Source organism: Elephantulus edwardii, unplaced genomic scaffold (genome assembly GCF_000299155.1).
Source record: "Elephantulus edwardii isolate Elephantulus edwardi_28Jun2011 unplaced genomic scaffold, EleEdw1.0 scaffold00194, whole genome shotgun sequence".
In the NCBI taxonomy this organism is placed as follows: domain Eukaryota; kingdom Metazoa; phylum Chordata; class Mammalia; order Macroscelidea; family Macroscelididae; genus Elephantulus; species Elephantulus edwardii.
This window is the reverse complement of record NW_006399944.1, coordinates 2,231,076-2,249,283: the sequence shown is the minus strand read 5'-3', so window position 1 is coordinate 2,249,283 and position 18,208 is coordinate 2,231,076. Positions and strand designations below refer to the sequence as shown.

At 39.1% G+C, this 18,208-nt stretch overlaps 1 protein-coding gene across 1 annotated transcript in view; it reads left to right on the top strand.

The window, feature by feature from the left end:
- COL12A1 (collagen, type XII, alpha 1) overlaps positions 1–18,208 on the top strand; it is a 146,907-nt gene that overhangs the window by 73,746 nt on the left and 54,953 nt on the right. The window contains exons 31-38 of the mRNA XM_006896968.1: positions 3,245–3,374; positions 3,538–3,677; positions 4,474–4,603; positions 6,178–6,320; positions 7,369–7,498; positions 8,246–8,388; positions 14,827–14,956; positions 17,755–17,874. Coding sequence (XP_006897030.1) covers positions 3,245–3,374; positions 3,538–3,677; positions 4,474–4,603; positions 6,178–6,320; positions 7,369–7,498; positions 8,246–8,388; positions 14,827–14,956; positions 17,755–17,874 — 1,066 coding nt within the window. The remainder of the gene's footprint in view (positions 1–3,244; positions 3,375–3,537; positions 3,678–4,473; positions 4,604–6,177; positions 6,321–7,368; positions 7,499–8,245; positions 8,389–14,826; positions 14,957–17,754; positions 17,875–18,208) is intronic.

The window sequence follows — 18,208 nt, the reverse complement described above, 5'->3', positions numbered from 1 at the left end:
CAGTTGACCATAGATAGATGGGTTGATCTCTGGATTCTCAATTCGATTCCATTGATCTATGTGTCTGTCATTGTACCAGTACCATGCTGTCTTGACCACTATGGCAGTGTAGTAGGATTTGAAAACAGGGAGTGAGATACCTCCTACCGTTCTTCTATTCTTTTTTTTTTATTTTTTCGTTCTTCTATTCTTAAGGAGTGCTTTGCTTATTTGGGGACCATTAGATTCTTTAGCTGACACTTCATCCCTGATGGAAACTCAGTGGACTTTGCCAATTACTCCTCCTGGTAACCTCAATATATCAGGCATGTGCCCTAGTGTATCTGTAATCCCCTTAAAACCCCTTAGGTTGGATTACCCATAGAAATATTGAAATTATTTTTAGTCTATTTAGACTTACAGTCCAAGTCATATTAAGTTGAGTAAGACTTAAAAGAGCTCTGGTGGCCTAGGGTAAGAAGCTGTACTGCAATCCCAAAAGCACACAGTTTGAATCCACCAGCTGCTCTGGGAGAAGGATGGGCAGTCTCCTGTGTGATTTACTGCCTCTGAAAATGTGCTGGAGGGGCACCTATGGGTCTGATTTGACCGCACACCACGACAACAAGACCTAAAAACTTGGTACGAAATTATTGTTGTTTTGTGCCATTGAGTCAACTGTGACTCATACAGACCATATGAACAATGGATCTGAACCTTGCACTATCCCTGTCACACATGAGCCCACGGTTACAGTCAGACACTATGAAATTCACACTCTTTCTCCCTGGGTATGTATGTCTACTAGATTTGGTGTTTCCAGATCTGGAAGTCTATTCATCTAACTCATCTTGTTGATTATTTCTCTATGCTTCTTTATCTTCATTGTCTATCTTTCTGTTGTTAGCTGCTGTAGGGTTGGCTACGACTCATAGTGACCCTAGGAACAACAAATCTGTAACTTGCCCCATCCTGCGCCAAGGCTCCCCTTATTTGACAGAGCTCTTGTCTAACCCTCTGCTTGCTTTAGCTGTCTCTTTTGGAACTCCTCCACCTTTGCCTTTCAGGAAGTGTGACTAGAATGCATACATTATCCTCTATCAGGAAGCACCATGATTATTATACAGACAGTGCAATGCTTTCTGATTTATATCAAACACGGTTTTCAATGAGATATGATTTTAAATTTTTTTGTTTACTTTCTTTTGGCTGTAGTATTTCCTTATATGACCTTAGAAAGTCATCGTTACCTAACATTGTATTGCCAGACTTGAGGAGCTCTAAAAATGGGCCTTATTTTTTACCATATAGGTCTTAGCAGAGGAGTATGCTGGTAGAGATTAAACATTAGGAAAGGCCATATGGCATATGGACTTAGCCAGATCAGGAACTCTTTTATCCCAAGTAGAATATTTGAGTTTGTCTTTTGTGTCTTCTGTAATTCCAGTCTTAGGTAGTATGATGCGTTTTGATTGAAAACTTAAGTATTTGATTTAAGTAGATTATCAGTGGTGTTGCTGCTATTATGTTCTATTGAATTCGAACCAACTCATTGCTGATTAGCAGTTGAAAATTATATATTATTTTATTATTATTATTATTTTTTATGTGTACTGTCAAATCGGATCTGACTGGTACAGGAGGAGATTGCCCTCTTTATCTAGCAGAGTATCTGGTAGATTCAAACCACATACCTCTGGGATTGCAGTGCACTTTCTTGCCACTAGGCCACCAGAGCTCCCTGAAAATTATATATTATAATTGACTCATGTTTAAATAAAAATAACTGAAACAAGAATAGTGAAAAGACATTTTAATTTTAGAAAATATCTTTTTTCTTTTGCCGGTTAGATTTAGGTAAAATTGGCACAGGATAGGGCAGGGTTCAGATCCATTGTTCATAGAGACGTAATTGACTTCATAGCACTTAATAACAACAAAACTAAAGTGCATGAAGCTTATGTACCTTCTTGGTGATATTTATACCCCACATCCACTCCCTTGTTGCTTGCCCTGAATAACTTACATTATCTCTCAATTATTTGACACAATTAAAACAAATCTCGTAAACTTATCCAATGGAATATATTAGCTGATAGCACCTTAACATTTATAATTTTAGAGATATTGGAATTCCAAAACTAGTACAACAAATGTTGACCATATGAATAATTAAAGCTAGGATTATTTTTAAGGACTGTGGGGAAAGAAGTAGGCCTGCTTACTTGTGAAACTGGTTTTGAAAACTAGAAGCTTTCAGATTAGTGAAGCATCACGATATTGTAAAAATGGCTTATTGATACTGATATTGATACTTTTTCATTAGCTCATCTATGAAATGTATTTAAATTTGCTACTATCATTTCACTTTGCTCAGGTTAGGGGTAACTACCATGATTTATTGAGGGTTTTTCCTCACTCCCTGGAAGTTAGAGTACTTGAGTGATAGGTGCTAATTTAGAAACATCTGGACTTGATTAGCACATCCTGCTGTCCACATGTGCACTCCCTGTGGGCAGCAGGCCATTTTCATGAGATTTTAATTAGTATGGCATAAACATCTGAATTCGGTAGACTGTTAACAAATTGTACAAATTTTCTTTCAACAAGATAGCTTAAGCAAAGATAGCCGTAAGCAAAGAATGAAAAAGCCTTAGAAATTCATCAGTGGAAATCTTTATTCCACAAGGCTGGTATCCTGGGTCTGACTGGAAGCCCTTGTCCGAGTGTGGCCTGGCAAAGGCTTCAGTCACGCAGCTACACAGTCAATGCTGGGAGAGTGGTAGTTTATTTTGGAAATCACCAAGAGCATTAGATCTTTTGCTGAATCTTTGAGTGTATTTCTAAGGCAAATTAAAAAAAATCTGTAAAAAATTAAGACTACTCCTCAATGGTGTGGAGCCTGCAATATTACACAGTTCTTTGGTATCTTGTATTCTCTCTGTAGCTCAGTTATGATGAATCCCTTCTTTGGAGGGAAGACTTTGTGAAATGTGTTTTGGATGAAATTTCATAGTTCCGGTGGCTATCAAGTTGAAATACTTTTTTGGGGCCATCAGCTTAAAGCTTGACATCCTTTTCCTTGACTGTGGTGCATTTTTTAAGATTTAAAATTAGACCATAAGGTAAAATTTCAACCTCCATCATGGTATGTGTGAGTTCTTAGACCCTGGGAAGGGTCTCAAAGAACTCCCTGATGAAAGAGCTTTACCTGTTTAATGAGGAGGTGAGAACAAGAGTAACACTTACCCCTATTTTACTTCAGACCACAATAGGAGGACGACAGAACAGTGTGGTCCTGCAGAAGCTGAAGCCAGACACTCCCTACACGATCACTGTGTCCTCCCTCTATCAGGATGGAGAAGGAGGACGGATGACGGGAAGAGGCAAGACGAGTAAGTCCCGTTAGAGTTCTGGGGCTTCTTTAATTAGTGCAGCCGGAGCAGAATCACTACCCACTGTTCTTGGGTAGCCAGAAGATATTAGTGAAGCCAGCTTTCACTTTGAGAGAACTTGGTTGATAGGGTCATACTCTGATGCCATTTCCTTGCATTTCAGAACCACTGAATACAGTGAGGAACCTAAGAGTGTATGACCCCTCTACCAGCACTTTGAATGTTCGCTGGGACCATGCTGAGGGAAATCCTCGACAGTACAAGCTCTTTTATGCTCCAGTTTCTGGTGGTGCAGAGGAACTGGTATGTATTTATTGAAGTGAAGATGCTAGTTTGTTTAAAATAGTGAGTGCAACTAAAACAATTAATGACAGTGCTTTAGAGTTGAAGAAATTTTATTCACATAATTGAACTGGCGAGTGAGAGGCTGGTCAGTGCCTCTGTGCCTGAATAATAAGGCAATTCCCTGTTAGATTAGGGGACGGATGAGAAATAATCATTCCAGGAAGTTCCAAATGTGGAGCATAACTTGGATGTTGTGCTATACTGTTGAGTTGACTGTAAACAATGGATCTGAACCCTGCCCTCTCCTGTGTCATCCTTACCATCTCCTAAGCATTTGAGCCCATTGCTATAGTCACTGTGTCAATCCACCTGGCTGAGTGAGGGTCCTCCTCTCTTACATTGACCCTCCACCTTCCCAAGCATGATGTCTTTCTTCAGGGACAACATCCCTGAAGTATGTGAGGTGGAGTTTCACCATCCCTGCCCTCAAGGAGCATCCTGACTTCCCTTTTCTAGAACAGACCTGTTTGTTCTCTTGGCCATTCACGGAATATTCAGTAATCTTTTCCAACATCACAACTCAAAGGCAACTAAAAATCATCCTTGGACATTGTTCAGCTTGAGTGTAGGGGCTAGAAAAGTCTTCACAATTTTTTGAAGCAGTTCATGTGAGATACACCATTCTGGCGTATTATTATTACAGAGCTTGCTTTTTGGCTTGGACTTGAGATGATATTTTTCATATGACATTATTTGAATCAGTCTTTTTAAAATTTCTTGGATGAAGTGCTTCATCTTTCCTTAACTGCTCTAGGTGCCAATCCCTGGGAATACCAATTATGCTGTACTTAGGAATCTGCAGCCTGATACCCAATACACTGTTACAGTTGTTCCTGTTTATACTGAAGGTGATGGGGGCCGCACCTCAGACACTGGAAAGACATGTAAGTAGAAGAGCAGAAAAACTTAGGTTTGCCATATAAACTTCATATTATAAGGACTGTATAGACCCAGTCAAGAATTTCTTTAAAAATTCAAAATGATAGGATGCAAACAAAATTACTGATAGTTCACCTCCCAAACATCACCAAATATTAATATTTTGAGGTATTAAGTAATAACCTTATGATGACTTTTGTCCTTTAAAATGGTTTCAGGGTTAATAAATATGTATATAATCTAATGCATATGTATAAGATCTAGTGGATATATTCTAATTCAGTCATAAAGATTCACTGAGCTTTGCTTTGTGTCTTACAAATTTGTATGAAGTGTTTTCTAATTGACATGTGAATCATTGAAATCTGCTCATTGTATAACTTAGTTGCACATTGCTCTGCTTTGCTGATGAATGAAGTAAGGGCTTGTTGGCATTAAAGATTGTTGTGCATTAACATCTTAAGAAACCAGTTTATGGTGATTTTACTGTTCTTGTAATATCTGCAGATGAAAGACTTGCACATACTTAGGAAACGTGACTTTGTAACTTCACTTGAAAGAAACATGTATGAATGGCTTCCTTTGGTAGATAATTAGTGGTCTAGAAAGATGATACTATCGACTAAACATAAAACTAGAGGTTATATGTGGATTTATTGATATGATTTTCTAAGTTCCTATTGTTGGTGTAAACAGAGAATTGAGTCCATCATTTGCTTCTCCAAGCCTCATTTTTTGCCTTTCATCTTGATCACAGAAGGCAGTCAGTCAGTAGCTATTTGTTGAGTGTTGGATGAGTGGTTGAGACCAGCTGACGGAACTAGATGTATCCACACCTGTTGTCAGGTTTACTTAGAAAGAACATACTGTAACATTCTCTTTCTAATCTTTCCATTACCCATTTTGGAAAATAGAACCTTTTTTCTGATTGTTCCCCTTCTTTAGGGGTAGTCCAGTTCTACTATTTTTAATTGTTTTAATTTATTTGAAACTTGCTTTAGTCTGGGCAAAGCCTGCTGTGGTGGCCTAGAGGCAAGAAGCTGAGCTGCAATCCCAAAGGCACATGGTTCAAGGCCACAAGCTGCTCTGCGGGAGAAGGATGGCTGACATCCTCCTGTGCAAATAACTGTTGTTGAAAACCCACCCGAGGGTCAGCTATGGGTTGGTTCTGAATCTACAGTACACAAAAACAACATAGTTGACTAACTGTGCTTACATTTGAAGAATTTTAGACTGCTTTAATATGTTTTTTAAAATTTCTTTATTTTTCATTTCAATGAACATCTACAGAGATTTTGGAATTGATCATATTATAGGTTGTGATTGTTGTTGAATACTATTGTGTTGGAACCGACCCATAACTGACCCTCCAGCGAGTTTTCAGAGGGAATTGATTGCTCATCTTTCTTCCACAGAGCAGCTGGTGGATCCAAATCATGCTTTTAGGTTGACAGCTTAGCTTCTTATCTCTAGGTCAACACAGGTCCCTATTAGAGATTGTAGTTCTGGAAAAATGCTAATCAAAGCCTGACATACATAAAAAGACTCAAGAAATATATGTTGGCTTTTCTTTCTTCAGTGGTAAGGGGATTGGCAAGAAATATCCAAGTGTACAATCCTACACCCAACAGTTTTGATGTTCGCTGGGACCCTGCCCCCGGGCCTGTGCAGCAGTATCACATTGTATATTCTCCTTCAGATGGAACAAGACCTTCTGAGTCTGTAAGTCATTTTGTCTTAGAAATTATGTAGAATCTACCGTGGTTCCTACCATGGCCGTTGGCTGGGAATAATGAACCAATTGTTGATGCGGCCAGGCCTGTCATGGAAACTTCATTTCCTGATAAACCATCTCATGTTTGTGTAATGTGTGGTAGTTTGTGAGAATGCACATCCCAGATGTGCCAAGTTCCATCTGTACAATACTCAGATGGCAGTAATTAATGAATTAATGGAAGTGTATTAATTGCTTGGCAAGATAAAAATGTTTAAAAACATGAATACTGAGAAAATACAAATTAGCCACACGTTAAAACCCAAGTAATTAATGCAAAATATTGTATATTATGAAACCTTGTCCCTAAAGGTTTTTGTTGTAAATTATAAATTCCTAGTCTCTACTATGAAAACAGCCTGAAATCTGCTTTCATTAACTTTCCTTACAAACTACTCAGTCTATCTTTAATATAGTACTATTCAACTTTGTAAGTAGATAAAACAATCTGGAAAGCAGAAGTGGCTAATTGTATGAGTAGAGCTTCAGAACACTTGCGGGTAAGAAAGTTTAAAGAGCAATATAACTTACAGGTATTTACGAAGATAAATGATGATGAACAGAGAAAAGCAAATGATGAGCAATGGTCTATGTTCTCTTGCCTTCTGTGAGAGCCTTGATGGCAAATCTCTATGGAAGGGAGGCTATCCAGGCAACTTTTACCCTTATCCAGCCTTTAATGAAATCACTCTTTATTTTACTACCAGTCTCTCCCGCATGTATGTTGCATTTGATAATCTTTATACTAAATACAGATGAGAAATAATGGAAGGTATTTCGGGTCAAGTATGTAATTAACCTTGGGGAAAGGGAATTTCTGAGAATCAGTTAGATGCAATGGTGCATCCTGAACCCATCTCAGAGGGGGAAATGCAATTGTCTTCTGACGTGTCTGGCTCCACTGTTTATTGTAGACAGTGGTGGGATGACTTACAAAGCGTGGGTAAACATGTGCCTTGTTGTCAGGATTTGGTTTCGCCCCCCGCCCCCTTCCAGATGGTGGTGCCAGGAAATACCCGCACCGTGCACCTGGAGCGGCTGATTCCGGACACACTCTATTCTGTGAACGTCGTGGCTCTCTATTCTGATGGAGAGGGAAATCCCAGTCCTGCCCAGGGCAAAACATGTGAGGCGGAAATCCTTTCCCCACCACATTCCCTTGTGACTAGATGAGCAGGGCTTCTTGCTGAGTTGGGAGTGGAGGCGTGGGAGGTCTGGCGAGAGAGTTCTTTGTGTAGGTGCAGGCTGGTCTCTGCATGCCATTTTGCCTGGGCTCCTTCACGTTCATGGACCAGGCTGAGGCTCAGACAATAAATGCCCTCTTAACAACAGCAATAAACACATCAACAACAACAATGCTGAGGGAACTGGAATCTTTTCCTATTCTTTTTTAAAACCTTCCGTTCAACACTTTGATGAGGTGGGGTTTCCTCCCCTTCCCTGCCGGGAAGTGGGTCCTCTCCCTCCCTGAGTGGGCACTTTGGGACTGTGAGAGCTCATCCTTCATGTTTTACGAAAAGGAAGTGAGTCAGGATTGTAATGATCTATTTTTTCAGTGTGTACATAAACTTGAGTTAAAGCCCAACACTATGTCACTGAAAGTTCAGCAAATAACTATAGCTCTGAAATATACCACTGTTAAAGCTATACTGTTTTTATTTAACATTTAGAACTGTATTTCAAAATTTTGTGTGTTTTAATACAAAGAAGTAAATATCCTAGTAAATGTCCCAACACCTGCAGGTTTCCTGCTAGTTCTGATTTGGGGAAAATTCTTTAATGTCCTCACCGTCCTCAGATGGTCCTCCTATTCCCACCCCTTCTCAGACCCCGGGTGGAAAACTAACTATTGCTGTTGTATTTATTTATTTAGTGCCAAGGAGTGGGCCAAGAAACCTTAGAGTCTTTGGGGAGACAACGAATAGCCTCTCTGTAGCCTGGGATCATGCTGATGGGCCAGTTCACCAGTACAAAATAGTTTATTCTCCCACTGAAGGTGATCCAATTGATGAATATGTAAGTCATTTATCTGGTCTCTCTCTCTATCTCTTCTTTTTTTAATCTTTGGAAGATACCATTAAGCTTCTCTATCAAGAGTGTGCGGTGATTAAAGAAGAGTTGCTAACTTTTAAAATCCCCCCCCCCCAAGGTTGCTAACTTTTGTGTGAATGACCTTCTATGTTACTTTCTCTGACAGGATATTGGGATGATTTCTATGTGCTTGATGTGATCTCCCACATTGCATGGACTCATTATTCTAATCACAAACCAGGAAATCTGTCTTACCTTCTTTTGTTGTTGTTGTGTACAGTAGAGAGAGAACCAACCTGTAGCTGACCACCTGGCAGGTTTTCAGAGGCAGTTAATTCTATGGAAGGAGATTGCTCATCCTTCTCCCGTGGATTGGCTGGTGGCTCGGAACACGTGCCTTCAGGATTGCAGTGCAGCTTTTTTCCACTAAGCCACCAGAGCTCCCTGCCTATGTATTTCTAATCACCTAATAACTATGTAGGAACTAAGTCTGGTGAAATATAGTACCTGCTCCGATGTCTGGGATACATAAATGTTGAGGTGATAAAGTTCTTCAAATTCTACACTTTTTTTAGAAATCCATGGTGACCTAGTGGGAAGGACTTGCACTGTCTCCCAAAGCATACAGCTGGATTCACTAGCTGCTCCATGGGAGAAAGATGGGCAGTCTTCTCCATGTGGTTAACAGCTTCTGAGAACCTGCTGACCTAAGAGTTGGTTCCAACTCAATGGCACGTGGCAATAACAACCCTTTCTTTAAGTCCAATTCACCTACAGAGTCTCCTTTAAATACTCCAGAGCTGATTGATCTATGTTTTCTTATATTTAACATTTTGCAGTTCACTTTGGTTTTATATTATACACATTTGCATATTAGCTTTGAAATTTTGTATATTTTTTCTTTATTATTAATTTCAATGAACATTTATAGAGATTTTGGATTTCCATTCATTCATTGTTGCACTTTCCTTCCCTCCCAATCCCCCCCGCCTCCAGTACAGTCCCCTCTTGGAAAAGTAAAAGAAAAATTCCTTCATTGTTTTACAATTCCTCCCCCCAGGTCCACTCCACTATACAGCCTTCGCTCTGGACTCCTGTTATGACAAAATACCTAATCACTTTTAAATAGTTTTCTCCCTCATCTCTTTCAATGCAGTATACATTATTTAACCCATCTTTCCCAGTGTCCCCCCCAAACCCAATGTCAGTCCTGTTTTAAAATAGTGGCACAATGCAGTATTTCTCCTTTTGTGACTGAGATACTTCACTCAGCATAATGTCCTCCAGGGTCACCCATTTTGAGTAATATTGCATGAGTTCCTTGTTTTTCAATGCAGCATAGTATTCCATTGTGTGAATATGCCACAGCTTCTCTATCCATTCGTTTGATGGGCACTTAGGTTGTTTTCAACTCCTTGTTATTGTGAACACAGCTGTGATAAACATGGGTATGGATATATCTGCTTGGATGTCAGTTATGGTCTCTTTGAGCTATATTCCCAGTAGTGGAATTGCTAGGTCAAATGGTATTTCTATTTCCAACTTTTTGAGAAAGCGCCACACTGCCTTCCACAGCGGTTGTACCATTTTACACTCCCACCAACAGTGAATCAGGGTTCCAGTTTCTCCACAACCTCGCCAACATTTGTTTCTTGCTGTTCTGTTAAATTTTGCTGTTCTTTCTGGGGTGAAATGATATCTCATAGTTGTTTTGAGCTTTGAATTTTTTAATATCATATGTGGTCTTTGTAAAAATGGATTAAGGTTTCTTTTGCTTCTTCATAGTCATTGTCATGTATATTCCTTTGTCATGAATGGGAAAACTCATCAATCCCCTTGAGGTTTAGTAATTGAATGCTACGTATTAGGAGACGTTTACAACAAATATTGATCTCAAAGCAGTTATGTTAGTAGTTTGTAAATATTTCACAACACGAATAATTTTTCTTTAATAATTTTCCTTTATGAACTACATGCAATGAAATACTTAATATCCTTGAATCTTGCATATTAAATTTTACTTCAAAACCTCCATTTTACTAATAAGAACTATGTAACTGCCATTTACATTTCTTAACAAAATGTAATAACTTTCATTACTAGAGTTAACATATATGATTTTTAGCTAGGGTGAAGATGTTCTATGGTACGGAGTTTGACCATAACCTGATGGGCAGTCAATTTTCTTTCCATATTGCTTATAGAAGCCAAACATAGGGTTGGAAACGAGTTTGAGAGACTTGTCTGTGCCATTTAATAAAAAGTACATTTTTAAAAGGAATACATGCAAATGTGTCACATAACTAAGACTGTTGAAGGAAATAAATATACACTACTTGAGTGTGCCAGAGATTGTGAAGATGACACAGGACAGGGTTCAGATCTGTTTTTCATAGGGTCAATATGAATCGGACTTGATTTGAAAGCTCCTAACAACAAAGGGTGTTCTGGTCATCTAGTGGCAAGAAGCAGCACTGCAATCCTAAAGACATGCAGTTCAAATATACAAGCTGATCTGCGGGAGAAGGATGGACAATCTCTTCCTGTGCAATTACCTGCTTTTGAAAACCTTGAAAGGGTCGGCTCTGAGTCTGTTCCAACACTATGGTCCACAACAAAAAAAATACTAGGCAACATGTACTGAAGTGTCCTATACATCGTCACCTGTAATCTTTACAACTTCTCTCTGATATGCTAACTCACACATTTATTAAGTGGTTTATTTTAAATTTGAGCATAGATCTATGATTATTAAACCATTCTGTCATGTTGCACAGAAGCAATGTAGATAGTTAATCTTTGTTTCAGTATGGTTGTTTGTAGGTTGGGTTAAAATGTACAGATTAATTTTCCATTTAACAATTTATATGCATTTTGTTTCATTACTTCAGTCTTAATCCAGTCATTCAAACAGCTCTCTTCTCACTTTCTCTCCAAGAGCTGCATCTCCACTCGTCTTGCTTTTGGTTGCCTTCTGAGTTTTACTTTGGGCCAAATGTTCCTCTTTTGGTCTCTTACGATGGATTGTTTCCAGGAATACATTCCTCATTACTGTATTTTTCTTTTTCTAAGCCTGTCTTTTGTAGGACTGACAAGTGATACTTAGGGGTTGGAGTTAGCTTTTCAGATCTGAAGAATTTCTAAGGGCTACAGCCTTAGTTAGGAGTTACAGTCTCTGTTAGACATGTAAGTTCAATATTTTTCTCTGAATTTTCTTCTGTATTTTTTCACCTTTGCTCTGCAGGTAATGGAAGATTCAGTTTGTTTGATTCATTAGTTCTTGGGACTAATTGCTTGAGACTTTTCTTCCCTTTGAACAAGAGGAGAAACCAATAGCTGCCTCTTCAACAGTCACTCACTAGCTTGGAAGACTAGTCATTACTCACCAAATTAAGATATAGAACATCATCTCTGTGAAGCTTGTTTTGCCATTTGACATAGATATCCCCTGAAATTGTGGGCCTAAGGTCCCAATCCCAGTGACTCAATCCTCTAAGAGATTTGTTTATGGCTAAGAGAGTACCAGAGGAATGTCTATCTGTGTTCCATTGACTATGCAATGACATTTGACTGTGTGGATCACAACAAATGGTGGCTGACTCTGAGAAGAATGGGGATCTCAGAACACTTGATTGTGCTTATGTGAAACCTATACTTGGACCAGGAGGCAGTCGTCAAAACAGAGCAGGAAAACACTTCATGGTTCAAAATCAGGAAAGGTGTAGCCATGGGAGCCATGGGATGCATCCTATCTCCATACCTTTTCAATGTATATGTGAAACAGATTATCAGGGAGGGTGGGCTCTATGAGGAGGAATGTGGCATTAAGATTGGAGGAAGATTCATCGACAACTTGCGTTATGCAGATGACACAACCTTGCTTGCTTATACTGAGGATGACCTGAGGCATTTGCAACAGAAGATTAAGATATGCAGCCTGCAGTATGGTTTGAAGCTCAAAATCAAGAAAACAAAGAGTCTCATCACTTTGCCAATTGGCAGCATCATGATAGATGGTGATGAGATTGTTAACAGCTTTAGTTTGTTTGGTTCTACATCCAACACTCTTGGTACCAGCAGCCAGGAAATTAAAAGATGTATTGCATTGGGAAAATCTGCTGTCAGGGACCTCTCCAGAGTACTCAAGAGCAATGATGTCAGTCTAGAGACTAAGGTGTGCCTCACACAGGCCCTGGTCTTCACAATTATCTCATCCAGGAGCTTTCTCTCTTGCACTGTCCCTCCATCTTTCCAAGCTTTATGTTCCTCTCCAAGGACTGGTCGCTCTTTGCAACATGCCCAAAGTAGATCAGATCATCAAAATCCTTGCCTCCAAGAAACAGCCTGCTTTCGCTTTCTCAGGATGAACCTGTTTATTTTCCTAGCAGTCCATGGAATATTCAATACTCTTTTACCACACCATAGCTCAAAGACATTGATTGTTCTTCTATCATCCTTAGTCATTGTCCATCTCTCTGATGCATAGCAAGTAATTTTGAAGACCATGGCCTGTATCAGTGACTGGGGTAATGGGAGTAGGTGCACTAGAAACAATGAAGTTGGCTCAAGATAGAGCAGGGTTCAGGGCTGTTGTACATAGTGTCACTATGAGCCACAAGCATATAACAATAAACAAGTTTTCATAACTTTTCTTTCTGTATATTCTACTATATACTTGGTTATTTTTGCTGCAAATACATGCAAATACACTTGCAGAAATGTCCTTTACCGAACCTGCATATGCTCATGGACATAATTCCTTTCGCCTTATAATACCTATTCAGCTTGCATGTCTGCCCATGTATCCACTTGCAGATCATTATTTATTATTGTTATTTCAGGATTGTATATGTACTTTCCTTGGCTAGTTACCTTGGTTGTCTATAACTTTTATCCTTTAAAAGTTTATAACTTCATTGTAACTTCTCTCTCCTTTGTGTTTGTCATATTTTACTGGCCTCTCCCTTACACTATACTGCCTTTCCTTTCATTCAAGTTAATGCATACCTACTCTCGAGTTCCAAGCATAATGTACTTTTTCAAGAAATAGTCTCTTCTAGAAACATGCCCAAAGTATGAGATGAATAGGAGGCTGTGGTAGCCTAGTGGTAAGAAACTGTGTTGCAATCTCAAAGGCATGTGGTTCAAATCCACCAGCTCCTCAGAAGGATGGATAATGTGAAATAAACCTTTGTCATCCTTGCCTCCAGAGCATTGTGGCTGCATTTCCCCCCCCCCCCCGCCTTAGATATATCTGTTTATTCTTTTGGAAGTCCATAAGATATCCAGTACTCTTCTCTAACATCTCAGCTCAAAGATATCAATTCATTATTCATTGGCTAGCTTTCCACAGCATAGTAAGCAATTGAAATGTCCATGGCTTGGATCAGACACACCTAAAAACAATAACCACAACAACTGTAGTTAACAAGCACTTGTGGTGTAGTACATTACACATGGGACTGCAAACCGAAAGTTCAAACAGCTGCTCCACACGAGAAAGATGGGATGTCTCCTGAAAAGATTTACAACGTTGAAAACCTTGTAGAGGGTCCTATGAATCAGAACAGCGTGAAGGAGTGGATTTTACTTTCCCATTAATGATTTTCCTTTCCTCACTTTCATACTGGTGGCCACTAAAGAATGCTTCCTTATGGGTGTAAACCTTTCCTTGACTTTTTAGAACATTCATCTCAAACAAACAGTATTTGTCCTTCTATGGTTGACTTATTTAACTCAGTGCAGTTTGTCCTTCTGTGGCTGACTGACTTGGCTCAGCACAGTGTCCTCTAGGTTCATCCGTGTTATGAGTGTTTTGTTGATTTATTGCTGTTCTTTAATGTTGTGTAGTATTCCAGTGTTTATATACCATTGTTCTTCTGTTCATTGGTTGAGAGGCACATACGCTGTTTCCATCTTTTTGCTGTTGTGAATAATGCTGCAATGAACATGGTTGTAACATGTATCTATTTGTATCATGGTTCCTGTTTCACTAGGATACATACTTTTTAATGAGTTTGCTATATCTTATGATAATACTATTTCCAATTGCCATGCCATTTGTTGCATGGACCATTTTACTGTTCTCCCAACAATTTATGAGAGTTACAATCTCTTTACACTCTCACAAAACATTTGTTGTTTTGTTTTATAAACTTATTATTATTGCTGGGGTGAGAGGAAATATCATAGTGGTTTGATTTGCATCTTTTTAATGATCAAGAGCATTTCCTTTATGCCCTTTCACTGTCTGCATATCTTCTTTGGTGAAATGCCTCTTTAGACAGTTTATCTCACAATACTGTTGACAAATAAAGAAAAAATATGAAAAAAATTATTGCTCATGGGAAAACAGGAGCAATATTGTCTTGTGATCTGGCAGTACTCCAACTGATCAGAAATATACCATTTCTTCCTCTGTAGACGACAGTGCCAGGCAGAAGAAATAATGTGATATTGCAGCCGCTGCAATCTGATACTCCATATAAAATTACTGTTACAGCTGTTTACGAAGATGGAGATGGTAGCCATCTAACAGGCAATGGAAGAACAGGTAAGTGTCTTAGGTCTTTCATTCTCTTTAAATTTTATCTTTACGATGAATCTCAAATACTGTTTAAATACTGCTTTAATATCTGTGTTAGACACTGAATTTTTATCAATGAGTGTGGCATGACAGAAAAATGATTTTTTAGAGGTCCATGTGGAAAAGGAGACCAAGTAGACGTATTTAACTTTGCTTGTGGTAGATAGTGAAGAGATTGAGATTGTCAACAGCTTTAGTTTGCTTGGCTTCACAGGCAACACTTTTGGTACCAGCATCCAGGAAATCAAAGAACATTGGGAAAGGCTGCTGTCAGGCACCTCCCCAGAATACTGAAGAGCAATGATGACAGTTAGGAGACTAAGGTGTGCCTGATCCAGGCTATAGTCTTTGCATTTACTTGCTATGCTTCAGAAAGCTGGGCAGTGACTAAGGATGACAGAAAGAATGGATGCCTTTGAGCTGTGGTGCTGGAGAAGAGTATTGAATATACCATGGACTGCCAGGAGAACAAACAGGTTCATCCTCAAGAGGGTGAAACCAGGCTGCTTCTTGGAGGCAAGGATTCTGAGGCTTCATCTGACATACCTTGGGCATGTTGTCTCCCCTCCTTGGAGAGGGAAACCATGCTTGGAATGGTGGAGGAAAAGCACAAGAGAGGAAGACCCTCAATGAGATGGATTAATCAATCCAGTGACCAGGGTAATGGGGATAGTAAAATTGGCACAGGATAGAGCAGTGCTCACGGCTGTTGTACATGGGGTTGCTATGAGTCAAAAGTGACTCGACAGCATATAACAACAACAGTGATTTTACTTCTCTTCTAGGTAACCACTGTTAATTCTCTGAGTAACATTTTAATTGTGTATTGATGGAATGGACTGCAGTTGTTAACTCAGTCAATATAGTCTCAGCAAAATATCCTGTAATGTGATTGAGTCTTAGGTCACAAATCAAGAAACAAAATGGCTAGCAATCATTATCTGTCTTACAAGTGTAGTTGTAATTTTTCCCCTAAGAAAAAGATTTATTTTTATTCTACCAAATAATAAAAAAAAATATTGGAGGTTAGGTCCCTTTCGTAACCTCTAGCCTAGCCTTTTTTCTATTAGAGCAGAGATTCTTCAACTTTGGGGCTCATTGCAATCATCTGAGGAGTTTTGAAAAGAAGAAGAAGAAAAAAGCTTAAGCCTGGATGATGTCCTACTGTGTTAGAGCCTAGACTTGTTGATCACGACTTGAGACTGATTCAATATATTTGAAATCCTGCTAAGAATTTGCATTTAGGGATTGGAGGAAGACTCAGCAATAACCTTAGTTAAGCAGACAACACAGCCTTACTTGCTGGAAGTGAGGAAAACGTAAAGAACTCACTGCAGAAGATCAAAAACTACAGCCTTCAGTAGGGATTGCATCTCACCGTCACGAAAACTGAGATTCTCATCACTGGCCCTATAGGCAACGAACATCAAGATAAATGAATATGAAATTGAACCTGTCAATGTTTGCCTCTTACTGGGATACACAGTCAGTACACTTAGTACCAGCAGTCAGGAGATCAGGAGACATGTTGTACTGGGAATGTCTGCAGTCAGGGACCTCTTAAAATTATTGAGAAGCAATGATATTAGTTTGAGGACTAAGCTGTGCCTTATTCATGCAATGGTCTTTTCAATCACTTGCTATGCTGCTGAGAAGCTGGGCAGTGAATAAAGATGACGGAAGAATTGATACCTTTGAACTGTGGTGTTGGAAAAGAGTACTAAATATCCCATTGACTGTCAAAAGAACAAACAGATATGTCATGGAGAAGGTGCAGACAGAGTACTCCTGGAGGCAGAGATGATTAACCTTTATCTCACATACTTGGGGCATGTTGCTAGGAAAGGCTATTCCTTGGAGAGGGACATTATGCATGGGAAGGTAAAGGGATAACCAATTGAATTGACACAGTGACTGTGGCAATGGACTTAAGTGTGTCAGGGATTGTGAGGATAGCACAGGATAGGACAGGGTTAGCATCTGTTGTTCATAGGGTTGCTTTGAGTTGAACTTAACTGGATGGCAGCTAACAACAACCTCAGAAATACGAGTCAAAATTTACCTTTTAACCAGATCTCCTGCCATTCTTATGCATATGCACAAGCATACATAAGGATGTGTGCATAAGAATCCCCTGGGGATGAGTAAAAAGAAACAAATTAGAAGTCCTGCTGTGGGTGTTAGAGCCTTGGGGTTCTAAGGTGAAGCTTTAAGAAACACAGGGTTCAGAGTTCTTTTACTAGCAAATTCTGACATTTCTATTTCTTTTTAATTTAATTCAGAAAGAACTTAACTTGGTAAATGTGATTTCAGGTTCCTTGCTTTACTCACGTGCATAAAATATTTTTATGCCTAAACAGTTTTACTACAACAACAATAGCAACAGATTTGACATCACTATTTAGCCTTCCCCCCCCCCCCTTACTTGTGTACTTAGTGGCTATATAGCATGATACTGGAACAGTGAAGTTGAGAACAGTGTCTTTGGAGGTAACATTTAGAAGGTCAATGGTTTAAATCCACCAGCTGCTCTGAAGAAAAAAGATGAACAATCTCAGAAATCAGATAGAGGGATTTTTATAAGTCAGAAATGATATGATAAGAGTGGATTTCCCGTACTCAGTAATTTTATCATTATCACAATTCAAAGGAATTATAGGATATAATTTAATTGCTCTCATGGGGCTGTGCTATCTATACAAAATTTCATGTTTTGCCTGTGTGCCAGTGTAAGGCCAGTAATATGTACTAATGTTTGTTTTCAGTGGGATTACTTCCTCCTCAGAATATACACATTTCAGATGAATGGTATACAAGGTTCAGGGTCTCCTGGGATCCTTCACCATCACCAGTTCTTGGATACAAAATTGTGTATAAGCCAGAAGGTAAGAAGGCAGCCTTTTCATTATAGAAATGTATCTTTTTTTTAAAATTAAATTTTATTAGTTTTAATGAACATTTACAGAGATTTTGGGTTTTCATTCATTCATTGTTGCACTGTTTTCTCCACCCTCATCCCCAGTTCGTTCTTCTTCCCCCCCCAATGTCTGTTTTAATTGTCCAATTGCCACAGTGCTTGTCAAAGCCAGTTCTGATTAATCTCCTTTGTCAGTGTGTCCCTTGCCATTCCCTGTCACTCCTCCCTGAGAGAGACTTCACCCTGATTCATAAGGAAAAGGGGATGGTGTATTCTCTTAGCTACTCCCTGCTGAAAAGGGA